Consider the following 13,402-nt stretch of genomic DNA (forward strand, 5'->3'; position numbering starts at 1 on the left):
TCGACGACTTTAAGATGGAATTATAATATAAGGTAAGAAAGCACATTGTTCTTAGAGTTAGAGACAAAAAAAAGGGTTGTCAGGGTTGCTGTTTAAATAACAATAGCTTAAGGGATGTTAATAATGAAATATAGAAACATGAGATAAAGTGAGGGGTTTGTCCTAACGGTCCCGTACCCTCGGCAGGAACATGCCCAGGGGCCCATTTAGGGGAGAGAGGTGGACGGTCTTTACGGTGGACACAAACAAAATTGTAAGTAAGAGATGTAATCAAGAGGTCTTTTATAATTTAAGGAGGGAAAATAAAGTTCGTAAGGGATTAAGCTAGATAGAATATGCCACACATCGAATAACTATTTAGTGAAATTCTCTCATGACTTAATGATGTCTATTATTGCTTAGTGCTTATTTCTATTGAGTTGATATAGCAGAACCAAGGGATTCACCCACCTAGTATTACGAATTTTGTAATCAAGTCATTATACTAGAGGCCTTTATTGGAAATATTAATAAAAATGTGTAACATGCAAGAAATAGAATACAAAGGAATCACAATTAACGAGATATAGCAATAGAGGTTTCCAATAATGTTGTTTGAAATGTGTAGAGAATAGGGTTTTCTTTAAATATGTTTTTATTAATCATTATGATTTTACTTCTGTTGATTTTTTTTTTTAATTTCTTATTTTTCATATGTTTAGTTTTTTATTAATTGAAGAATGTCCATATGAATTTCTCATTGTATGCAATTTTTCCAGTGACACGTGACAATAAAAAACCAAAAATGTCGACGAGTACTAAATAACCCAACCACGAAGACCCCCTCACCCTATAGTCAAATTTTCGTGTCCCCTTTTGTGGTACAGCGTGGGTGGAACTCTGAAGAAGCACGTGGTCCCTCTGGAAAGCTGAGAAGAAGATCAAGTCGTCTGCCGACATCGCGCAAGAAGCTAAGTGGAAGGAAAAGTTATAATGGGCGCAATTAAGTATTGTCTGCATCGTTAAGGTGTTGCTGTCAGCACGTGTGAAAGATTTCATTCACAGGACCCAGATTTATGAGTGTATTAAATGTTCCTAAGTTGTAAGGCGTGATTAGCTGATTCCCAAGTAAGATGATCGACGAAGTTCATTAAGGAAACTGTCCTGTTGTGTAATATTTAGAGTGACAATTATTTGTGTTTTTTATGACAGAGGAGTTGATGTTTAATTAAAAATAGTATGGAAATTTTGCATTTGGACTTGAGTAGTTTATTTGTTAGGCAAATATCTCGAAGGTGAGCAGGAACAGATGTGTGTAGTGCATTAAGACTTGGAAAAGGTCAGAATGATGTGTTCTCAGGTCATTATTCATGTATTTAGAGTTGCTAGTGATATCTGATCGTCGAGGGAAACCTTGTGGAATTTTATAAAGTGGTCCCTTGGTTCTGTATTGGTTTAGGTATAATCGTCTATAGGTCCTCATAACTGGTTTAGGTTAATGGTATCACGGGTTTGATTTAATACATAAGTTTATTCTGTGTGTGGCATGAAAACATTTCTTGGAAGATCCAATTTAAAACCCATTCAAATGAGAACTTAGCACGTAACGTTACGGTTACCCAATTTAACTTTACCAATTTGAGGAATATCCATATGAAGAAACCACTTCCAACGTCGGTTACGGGCGCTGTAATCCTAAGCCAATGGTCACTAGTGTTCTCAGTTTGACAGCTGTTAGTTTGCGGCATGCTGCATGGTATTAGAACTTAGGCATAACAAGGAGGGGTTTAGCTATTTCGTAGGAGTTCTTTCAGGTAAAGGCTGGGATATGTCAAATAGAAGTTATTTCAGGTAAAGGTTGGGATATGTCAAATAGAAGTTATTTCAGGTAGGAGTTCTTTCAGGTAAAGGTTGGGATATGTCAAATAGAAGTTCTTTCAGGTAAAGGCTGGGATATGTCAAATAGAAGTTATTTCAGGTAGGAGTTATTTCAGGTAAAGGTGGGGATATGACAAATAGAAGTTATTCCAGGTAGGAGTTCTTTCAGGTAAAGGTTGGGATATGTCAAATAGAAGTTCTTTCAGGTAAAGGCTGGGATATGTCAAATAGAAGTTATTTCAGGTAGGAGTTCTTTCAGGTACGGGCTGGGATATGTCAAATAGAAGATCTTTCAGGTAGGAGGCTGGGCCACGAGACATTGATACATTTAGGGACAGTCTCTAGGCTTAGAGGATTTAGGCAGTCGCAACATAGGTACTGCTGGTGGTCTTCATTGAATAGTGCAGGTTCTCGGCCACTCATCAGTTAGGTCAGCTACGATTCAACTAGGGAATTTTGTTAGCTCATAGGGAGTGCTGGAACGGGGCCTAGGAAAATGGAGACCCTAAAGGTTGCGCAATTGAGAGAGGAGTTGGAAGTTAGAGGCCTCCCAAGAGGAGGGAACAAGTCTGAATTGTGTCAGCGTCTAAGTGAAGCCCTAGAGAAGGATGGCGTAGAGGTACAGGAGTTTTCGAGGGGACTTGAGGTTAGGCAGGAGAGTGGGGTTAATCAGGGCCAGAAGGTAGGTGAGTGCACTGAAGAGCCCAGGGAAGAGGAAGAACATTTAAATTTGGGGGATAGCACATCAGTCATTGGTATGCAATCTGTTGCTTCCGGGAGATCTCAGCGGTCGCGCGTGAGTTCTACTGGGAGCAGGCATGTAGTATTAGCTGCTTCTAGAGCCAGGTTGGCAGCACAATTACGGGCGATGAAGGAGATAGACGCCATAGAGCGAGAGGAAGCTGCGCTGAAGGCTAGGAGGGAGAGGGTCGGTTTAGAGGCAGAGTTAGCTGGAGTGGAGGCAGAGGAGAAGGCCCTAAGAGATTTTAGAGTGAAAGAAAAGGAAATAACTCACCTCCCTAGGGTAAGAGAACACACAAGCCCTGGTGTAAGCGGGAGTGAGAGACCCATGCATTTGAATACGGAAGCACCCGAGATTGGGTTAAGTGGATGCCGTTGCTCGGGTGAGAATGACCAGAGGGACTTGAGCAATAGGGAAGTCATGCAAGCGCTAATCTCTTGCAACCTTAAAAGCTTGATGCCCAAGCAGGATATAGTTAAGTTTGATGGGGATTGTACAAAGTATTTTAAGTTCATTCGCTCTTTCGATGAAGTCTTTAGTAGCCAGTTGACGAATGATAAGGAAAGGCTGAGGTATCTGGATTTATACACGATAGGCATGCCAAACGATATTGTGGCATCTTGCATCCACTTAGAAGCTTCAGAGGGCTATAAGCAGGCAAGGAAGTTGCTGGAGGAGCGATATGGAAACCTAGAACAGATAGCCACCGCGTTTGTGGAAAAGATCATTAAATGGAAAGATATAAGGGAAAACAACGCGGAAGAGTATGACGAGTACTCGGTGGCACTCAAAACTTGCAGGAATGCAATTTCGTGCGTCCCTTATGGCATTGCCGAATTACAAAATCCAAAAACAATGAGGTTGATCATTAGCAAGTTCTCCTTAGGGGTGCAGACTCGATGGTGGAGAGTTGCTGATAAGATTAATGAGAAAAAAAAGAGGACTGTGTCGTTTGATGATTTGGTGAGTTTCATTGAAGGAGAGGCTAGGGTCTTGAACCTATCTCAGAGGGGCAGAAGGGAAGACACCCCTCGGGTAGGAGAAGGAAAAGCACCAGTCAAGGCTGAGTGTCCAACTAAGGCTAGGAAAGTTTCATGTAACAGAACTGCCCCGCTTTCATGTTGGTACTGTACAGGACCCCATATAGTGGATGAATGCCACCAAATATCTCAAATGGGACCTGAGGAAAAACTGGGAGCCATAAGGGAGTTGGGGCTCTGTTTTGGCTGTCTGAGAAGTGGTCATAGGTCTCAGTATTGCAGAAACAGGAAAAGTTGCAACATATGCAATGGGAATCACCCAACGCTGTTGCATCGACACCAGGAAGTAGAAGTGGTCCAAGGAGCAGAAGTGGTCCAAGAAGTAGAAGTGATAGGATCTGAGCACTCAAATAGAGCTTTAGTGGCTCAGGAGGAAGGAACACATGACAAAATTGCTATGTTCAGGGCGGTTAGAGGAGGTAGCATTGGTACAGGGATGTCAGTTGTGCCGATAAGGATTAGGTCAAGGGAAGGAAGGGAGGTTTTCACGAAGGCTTTCTTGGACAATGGGAGTTCCACATGCTTTGTCTCGGAAGCTTTAATGCAGACCCTAGGCAGCACTGAGAGGAAGGACGTTAAAGTGAATGTTGAAACCATCAACGGAGTAGGGGAAGTTGCATGCAGTCTAGTCTCGGGATTGTCAGTATTGGACTATGAGGGCAAGACTTGCATTACACTCCCCCCGGTGTTGAGTGCCCCTCGCATACCGATTGATGAGTGTGATGTGGTCAGGTCTAGAGATCTGGAACGATGGCCACACTTGCGAGAGATTTACATCCCAGAGGTAGAAGCTGAGGTAGGTTTATTAATTGGGAACAATGTGCCTCACCTACTTGAGCCAAGGGAAGTTATTAATTCAGCACGCCTCCATGAACCCCATGCCATACGAACATTATTGGGCTGGGTGGTATGTGGAGCAAAGGACAAAAGGAGACAAGAGCATGTCAATAAGATCCAAGTGACAAGCAAGCGCCTTGAGTTAGACCGCATGCTGGTGGAGAGTTAAAATCGCGAGTATGACGATGTTGCATCTAACAGAAGGGAAATGTCTGCAGAGGACAGGAAATGGCTAGAGATAATAGAGAAAGGGGTTAGAAAGAAAGGAAGAACTTACGAGGTACCATTGCCTCTGCGTGGCAATCATGGGCCATTGCCAGAAACAAGGGACATCGCATTGCGCCGTATGCACAGCCTTCGTAAGAAGCTAGTGAAGGATGGTAACTACGCTAAGCAGTATAATGCCTTCATGAGAGAGATGCAACAGAAAGGCTATGCTGAGCGAGTGACTGCAGCCAGCCAGGGAAATGTGTGGTACATTCCTCATTTTGGTGTGCAACATCCAGACAAGCCAGACAAGGTCCGTGTTGTATTTGACTGTGCAAGCAAGGTGGAGGGTATATCCTTAAATGACCTACTCTTGCAGGGACCTGATATGATGAACTCTCTGTTGGGTGTGTTGGTAAAGTTTAGGGGAGGTCTATTTGCCTATACAGGAGATATAAATACTATGTTCTATCAGGTACGGGTACCAGAGCATCAGCGGAATTACCTTAGGTTCTTTTGGTGGGAAAATGGTCTTGACGAGGAACCCAAAGAGTGGAGAATGGCAGTCTACCTGTTCGGGGCCTGCTCTTCTCCGAGCATTGCAAACTTCGTGCTGAAACAGACGGCAAGCGACTTTGGGAATGAATTTTCAGAGGAAGCACGGTTCACAGTTGCCAACAATTTTTATGTAGATGACTGCTTGAGAGCCGAGGATCGCCAAGATGCACTGTTAGTCAATTTGTTGGAGGTTAAAGAGCTCTGCAAGAAAGGGGGGTTTACATTGAAAAAGTTCAGCAGCCCTTGCGTGGAGGTTATGTCATCGATCCCGAGGGAGTGGTGCAGTAGGAGCACCTCAGAGCTTATAGAGGGATCAGAGTCACATAAGACAAAGGCTTTGGGAGTGCAGTGGGACTTGGCCACTGATGAATTGGGTGTCCACGCAGAGCTAATATCAGTCCCAAGGACTAAGTGGGACCTGTTGTCAGCCATAGCCTCGATTTACGATCCACTCGGAATATTGGCGCCAGTTTTAATCGAGGGTAGGGTCATCATGCAGGACCTCTGCCGATTAAAGATAGCCTGGGACATGGAGTTGGACCCTGACACTATGGACCGTATCAAGGCGTGGGCAAAGAGGCTGAGCCAGACCAGCGGGACCAGTGTGCCCAGAAGCCTGAAGGTTATTCCATGGGAATCAGCCACCCTAGTACAGTTGCATTTGTTCTCAGATGCAAGCGTCATGGCTTTGGGAGTAGTGGCATACTTGCGGGTCTCGGATCTGTGGGGAAACGTATCTAGCAGATTCATCATGGGAAAGGCAAGGGTAGCACCACTGAAGCATGTTTCGTTGCCCCGCCTAGAACTTAGTGCAGCGGTGCTGGCCGTAAGACTAGGAAACACTATTCTGACCATGATAGATTTCAGGGTAGATGGGGTCTATTATTGGACCGACTCAACGACCGTCTTGCGCTATATTAGGAAAGATCAGGCCAGATACCAGACATTTGTGGCAAACCGGGTCTCTATGATAAGGGAGGGCAGTGATCAGAAAGAGTGGAGGTACATTAACTCTGGGGAGAACCCAGCAGACGATGCAACACGTTCCAAGCAGTCTGAAAGGTGGAAAAAAGGTCCGGAGTTTCTGTTGAAGGAGGAGTGTTTCTGGCCAACTGAGCCAGCTCAAATATCAGATGGTGTGGAGGGATTGGAGGTTAAGCGTGAGATACGACCAACAGGAACTAGAGGCTACCAAATAATTAGTTTCAGGATTGGGATGGACATAAGGCAAACAGGTATGTATAAAATCATCCACCACTATTCTAGTTGGATCAAGCTCCTTAGAGCTTTGGGTTGGTTGTTGCTATTTGCTAGATACATTATTTATAAACATCGGCAGCTGCTCAGCGAGCTAGGTGTGCATCTGTCCATCGAAATTATTAGCTTGGCGGAAACGGTGGTAGTGCAGGTAGCACAGCGTGTTGATTACGAGTTAGAGATAGAGAGCCTCGAGAAGGGAGGAACTATTAGGGCCTCTAGCTCCCTAAGAAGGTTAAAACCAATCCTGAGAAATGGGCTTCTGTGCGTTGGAGGTAGGTTATCTTTGGCAAATATCTCTCCAAGCGAAAGGCATCCAATTATTTTGCCGTATAAGGGACACTTGACAGACATGGTGATCCAATATTATCATGAGCATTCTAACCATATGGGTGTAATGCATGTTTTGAGCCAGGTGAGGGAGAAATTTTGGGTAATTAAGGGCCATGCAACAGTGCGACACGTGCTGAGTAGATTTGTCAGGTGTCGCAGGGCACACAGAAAAGCCATCGAGCAGCTAATGGCCGATCTACCACCTGATCGAGTGCAGTCGGGGAAACCCCCATTTTATCGCACCGGAGTGGACCTTTTTGGGCCATTCTTCGTAAAACGAGGAAGGGCACAGATGAAGCATTGGGGAGTTATATTCACTTGTTTGAACATGAGGGCCATACACTTGGAGGTGGCCTCGAATCTCACATCAGATTCATTCATTAGTGCCTTCAGGAGGTTTTTGGCTCGTCGTGGTCAGGTCAAGACAGTTAGATGCGACTGCGGCACTAATATTGTGGGATCGCGGAAAGTTCTTGACTCCAGTTATGAGTTCTTGGCAGGAAACAAGGTGCGCAATGAGTTGCTCGGGTGTGGGGTGGAATTTATTCTCAATCCGCTCGGCGCCTCACATTTTGGAGGAGCATGGGAGCAGTTGAGAGGTACCGTGAGGAGGGTCTTAAATATAGTCTTGGGGACACAGAAATTGGATTATGAAGGGCTGTGTATGCTCTTTTGTGAAGTGGAGGCAACGGTTAACAGCAGACCCCTTACTGTCGTCACCTCAGACAATAGAGACCCGGTTCCACTCACACCGAACAAGCTTTTAAACATGGGAGATTCGCCTGTAGGCTGCGACGTTGCAAGAGGTTGTCACTCTAAGCAAAGATGGAAGCAGGTGCAGCATATGGCCGAGCAGTTCTGGGCCCGTTGGAAACGTGAATACCTACTGGGTCTGCAGAAGCGACAGAAATGGCTCAAAGAGCAACGAAACGTCAGGGTGGGAGACATAGTCCTTATGGTCAAAGAAAATGAAGCACGCTGCCATTGGCCATTGGCTAGAGTAGTGCAGACCAAAGTAGGGAAAGATGGTTTGGTGAGGACGGTGACTGTCAGGAGAGAGGGCAAGGAATACGACAGACCGCTGTCGAAACTTATTTTGATTTTAGAGGAGGAGACGGATCTAATGGGCGTTACAGAGCGATAAGGCGTTGAACCCCCTTGTGCTCAAGAGGCTTCAAAGGGGCGGGTGTAAACGCAGGGATGTCTCATGTAGGGAAAATTTCACTCAGGGAAATTTCACCTTTTCTCCGCGCAACTTTGAATGACTATTCGTGGTAAATCCAAAATTTGTAATTAAATTTCGGTCACTAATAGAGGCATACACGTTATAAAATAATAAGAAAATTAAAATGAGGAAGTTTTAGTCAGAAACAATAATTTTGGGGACACCTTTTTATATGTTAGTAACAAAGAAAGCAAAAGAACCATTCAGCCGTCTCCCGCCATACCCCTGCTCAAGCGCTAGGGAAAGCGACAGGTTGTTCTTGAGCGCAGGGTAGCCATAGAGTGCAGACGTGTTTTGGTGAGAATTGACATCGACGACTTTAAGATGGAATTATAATATAAGGTAAGAAAGCACATTGTTCTTAGAGTTAGAGACAAAAAAAAGGGTTGTCAGGGTTGCTGTTTAAATAACAATAGCTTAAGGGATATTAATAATGAAATATAGAAACATGAGATAAAGTGAGGGGTTTGTCCTAACGGTCCCGTACCCTCGGCAGGAACATGCCCAGGGGCCCATTTAGGGGAGAGAGGTGGACGGTCTTTACGGTAGACACAAACAAAATTGTAAGTAAGAGATGTAATCAAGAGGTCTTTTATAATTTAAGGAGGGAAAATAGAGTTCGTAAGGGATTAAGCTAGATAGAATATGCCACACATCGAATAACTATTTAGTGAAATTCTCTCATGACTTAATGATGTCTATTATTGCTTAGTGCTTATTTCTATAGAGTTGATATAGCAGAACCAAGGGATTCACCCACCTAGTATTACGAATTTTGTAATCAAGTCATTATACTAGAGGCCTTTATTGGAAATATTAATAAAAATGTGTAACATGCAAGAAATAGAATGCAAAGGAATCACAATTAACGAGATATAGCAATAGAGGTTTCCAATAATGTTGTTTGAAATGTGTAGAGAATAGGGTTTTCTTTAAATATGTTTTTTATTAATCATTATGATTTTACTTTTGTTGATTTCTTTTTTTTTTTTAATTTCTTATTTTTTATATGTTTAGTTTTTTATTAATTGAAGAATGTCCATATGAATTTCTCATTGTATGCAATTTTTCCAGTGACACGTGACAATAAAAAACCAAAAATGTCGACGAGTACTAAATAACCCAGCCACGAAGACCCCCTCACCCTATAAATGGAGATCAAAGTAAAACTAAAACTAGTAAATTAGGTTAACTAGCAACGCCGCAAAGGAAGAGAAAAAAAAGATAGAAAAATTCCTCAGAGTAGTACAATTCAATACTCAGTTAATTAGAAACAAAATGGAAAACTTCGAGACAATGATTGCCACAAAGGAACTAGATGTCATAGGTATTACCAGAACCAGGAAAAGAAAACAAAGAATTTTATTGGGGAATACAAAATCCAAGTTTTCAAAAAGGTGGAGGGGTAATACTCTATGTTAAGTATTACTTAAACCCAATAGAAATTTAATTTGAAACCGAATATGAAGTGCCAGGTGCTAATATTAATACCATAGGAAAAAAAAATGTCCATACTAGCAATATACAGACCACCACATCATTCCCATGAACAAGACTAAGAGCTGTACAGACAACTTGGACAAGAAGTGAACAAAAAGCTGGCTGTCCTAGTGGGAGACTTGAATGCAGCAGTAAACTGAGACACTATGAATTCTACATCATACACAGAGTGACACGGGCTTCTAGAATTTGTCAACAATGAATTCCTCCAACATTGGGTCGACAAACCTACCAGGGCAGGGGTCACCAACCTTTCTGGCTAAAAGAGCCATTTACTTAAAGGATCATAAAAATTTAGCAGTGTTAGAGCCGCAATGACGAAAACGGTCTCGGGATCTAAAATCAACATATGCTGTACATCACTCATAACAGAATATAGTTCATTAAGCCTACTTAATAAAATAGTCATAGTGATATTATTCATTATACTCATGTTCACAAAACATAATAGATATATAATTTCGGCCATTATAATTTAATCTAAATGGCAACACTCGTAAGATATATGAAAAAAAAATCTTTATTTCATTTTTTATTAGTACTATGACAGAATTATAGTGATCACGAAATATAAAAGAAAGAGGTCTACATTGTATTCTTGGAAACTATAAGATCATAGCTTTATAATTAAAGGGGGAAGTATATTATTAAGATTAGAAAATTATATAACCATATTCCTGTAGCAAAATAATTTGCTATGTATTATATTGTTTCATATATATGAGAATGCAATAAATAAGACAGGATTATTAATAGTATTAATGATTTCTGTAGCAGTCACAGTAATAAAAAGGGAAAGCAACATTACATTATATCACCTTCTGAAAACTTGGAGGAAATTCCTTATTGAAAATTCAAAAACAATTTCTTATAAGAGTTATATACATGAATTTAATTAATGAGAGATTTATTCCTGTGATGCCATGGAGAGCTGGTCAATGTGTGTAGAGTCAGATGTAATAATCAACTTTAGGGAAGACCTCTGGGTCTCATAGTGTAATGTACTTCCTAATTTCCATTTTATTAGATTCATGCTTCAAAATATTTTGTTCTCATAAGTAAGTGGATCTAAAAAACTTCTTTGAATTTTTGTAGTGAACTCCAAACCAATAATAATGCTACCTTCGCTTTTTCAGATTTAGTAGTTTTTTACGTTTTAGTAATTTTTTACGTTTTTCAAAGTACTGTATTTATAGGTGATTAAAAAAAATCAGTAAAATTTATGCCTTTGAAATTTGATAAACTTGATGAAATATTGGCTTGATAGTGTTACAAAATGTCTTTGTTTTAAAGGGATACAAAGGTTAGTTCAGCATTTAGAGCCGCAAAAGTGCCCTGAAAGAGCCTTATGTGGCGCCTGATCTGCAGGCTGGTGACCCCTGAACAACATGAATTACTTGATATTGTACTAACAACAGAAGAAAATTTAGTATTCAGTGTCTCCGTAGTCGAAAATATTGTCAAATCTGACAAGAAAATAGTTAGGTATCAGGTAAATATTCACCATCTAAAAGGAAAGAAAATTGTAAACATGCTAGACTACAGACGGGGCAACTAGATACAATTGAAGGAATACACCAAGAATTTAGAATACAATGAAACAGGGAACATATATGAACAATGGGACTCCTTTGTAGAGATACATAAAGAAATAAGGGGTAAATGTATAAAGCATGAAACAATTTTACCAAATGGAACTCCACAGCCTAAACGGTTTAATGTGATAAGAAGCTGAGACAAGAAACATAAACATAAACATCCATCAATTTACAAAATTTTCGAACACAAAACGTGAAGCAGAAATGTAAACAAACTAGTTAGTAATACCAAGATTAACGAAGGGAAAAGGAGTGGCTTCAGCTAGTAAAGAAAACCCAAAAGAATATTTGTAGATTTTTTTTCATCAAACGCCAGATAGACTTTTCAAGCCTGTCAGTCACTTGCTTCAGAAATTGTTTCCACTTCTGACGATCTTCATATAACTTCTCTTCTTCAATCTCTTGGAAATTCACACCTCTCCTTCTCACTTCTCTCTCTATATTTTCCATCTACCTCATCGTCGGCCTACCAACTGGTCTTCTGCCTTGGGATCTCCATTCCAATAATTTTCTTGAATATCGTTTTCCTTTCATTCTTTTGACATGTCCAAACCACCGAAGTTGGCCTCTTTCAATAAAATCCAAAATACCCTCCACTCCTGGTTCTTGCCTAAATGTCTTCACTTCAAAGTTTATCCAGTCTTGTGATACCTTTTATCAACCTCAGTACCTTTATTTCTGCCCTCTGGATCTGGCTTCGTGCTGGCGGATAATTTGAGCAGGAGGACTAAGATAGTTTGCTCCGAATGGTCTAAATATATATATATATATATATATATATATATATATATATATATATATATATATATATATATATATATATATATATATATATATATATATATATATATATATATATTGCATATCAACGCATGAAAGAGAAAGAACAGTTCCTGTGTTATTTCTAAAGCCCACTTTGGTCAGTTGAAGGTTCGGAAATTCAATGTCTTATTTTGAAAGGTGTAAATGTTCAATACGATTTTACCTTAAAACTGACTCAGACACAAAAGCAAGATAATAACGTAATGAGATAATCATCTTTACTTGTTGTACTACACCCCTTGTTAGAAAAGCAGGATGCTATAAGCCCGAGGGCTCCAATAAGGAAAATAACCAAGTGAGGAAAAGAAATAAGGAAACTACAAGACAAGTAATTAGAAAATAGAATAAAATATTCTAAGAATAGTAACAGCATTAAAATAATTTATGCATATATATATATATATATATATATATATATATATATATATATATATATATATATATATATATATATATATATATATATATATATATATATATATAAACTATAAAACAAAAAACCAAGAGGAAGAGAAATAGGATAGAATAGTGTGCCCGAGTATGCCCTCAAACAAGAGAACTTTACTCCAAGACTGTGAAAGACCATGGTAAAGAGACTATGGCACTATCCGTGACTAAAGAAGAACGGTTTGATTTTGGAGCGTCCTTCTCTTAGATGAGCTGCCCACCATAGCTAGAGTCTCTTCCACTCTTACCAAGAGGAAAGTAGCCACTGAACAATAACATTGCAGTAATTAACACCTTGAGCAAAAAAAAAAAAAAGAATTGTTTGGTAATCTCGGCGTTGTTAGGTGTATGAAGACTGAGGAGAATAAGTAAAGATTAGGCCAGACTATTCTGTGTCTGTAGGTAAAAGGAAAATGAGGCGTAACCAGAGGAAAGGATTCAATCTAGTACTGCCCCATCAAAGAAATCAATAACTCTCCAACGGTAGTATATCAACGGGTGGCTGGTGCCCTGCCCAACCTACTACCGTAAAATGTCACAAAGCATAAAGTATACCTGTAAGATGTGGAAGGGATATACTCTCTCTCTCTCTCTCTCTCTCTCTCTCTCTCTCTCTCTCTCTCTCTCTCTCTCTCTCTCTCTCTCTCTTTATACTGTATATACATATATATATATATATATATATATATATATATATATATATATATATATATATATATATATATGTGTGTGTGTGTGTGTGTGTGTGTGTGTGTGTGTGTGTGTATATATAGATATATATATCGCCTATACATATACATAAATATATATATATATATATATATATATATATATATATATATATATATATATATATATATATATATATATATATATATATATATATATATATTTATGTATATATATATATATATATATATATATATATATATATATATATATATATATATATATATATATAAATTAGGAAAATAAAAAA

General features: G+C 39.8%; 1 protein-coding gene across 1 annotated transcript; it reads left to right on the forward strand.

The window, feature by feature from the left end:
• The first annotated feature begins 6,850 nt into the window (after positions 1 to 6,850).
• On the forward strand, positions 6,851 to 7,975 carry LOC137633070 (uncharacterized). The gene has a single exon (XM_068365233.1). The coding sequence runs from the start codon at positions 6,851 to 6,853 to the stop codon at positions 7,973 to 7,975; it is 1,125 nt and encodes a 374-aa protein (XP_068221334.1).
• Positions 7,976 to 13,402: the final 5,427 nt, after the last annotated feature.

The sequence above is a fragment of the Palaemon carinicauda genome, chromosome 42 (genome assembly GCF_036898095.1).
Source record: "Palaemon carinicauda isolate YSFRI2023 chromosome 42, ASM3689809v2, whole genome shotgun sequence".
NCBI classification, from domain to species: domain Eukaryota; kingdom Metazoa; phylum Arthropoda; class Malacostraca; order Decapoda; family Palaemonidae; genus Palaemon; species Palaemon carinicauda.

Coding starts and splice junctions, on each gene's coding strand:
- LOC137633070 (XM_068365233.1), top strand. CDS start 6,851: ATGGTGATCCAATATTATCATGAGCATTCTAACCATATGGGTGTAATG.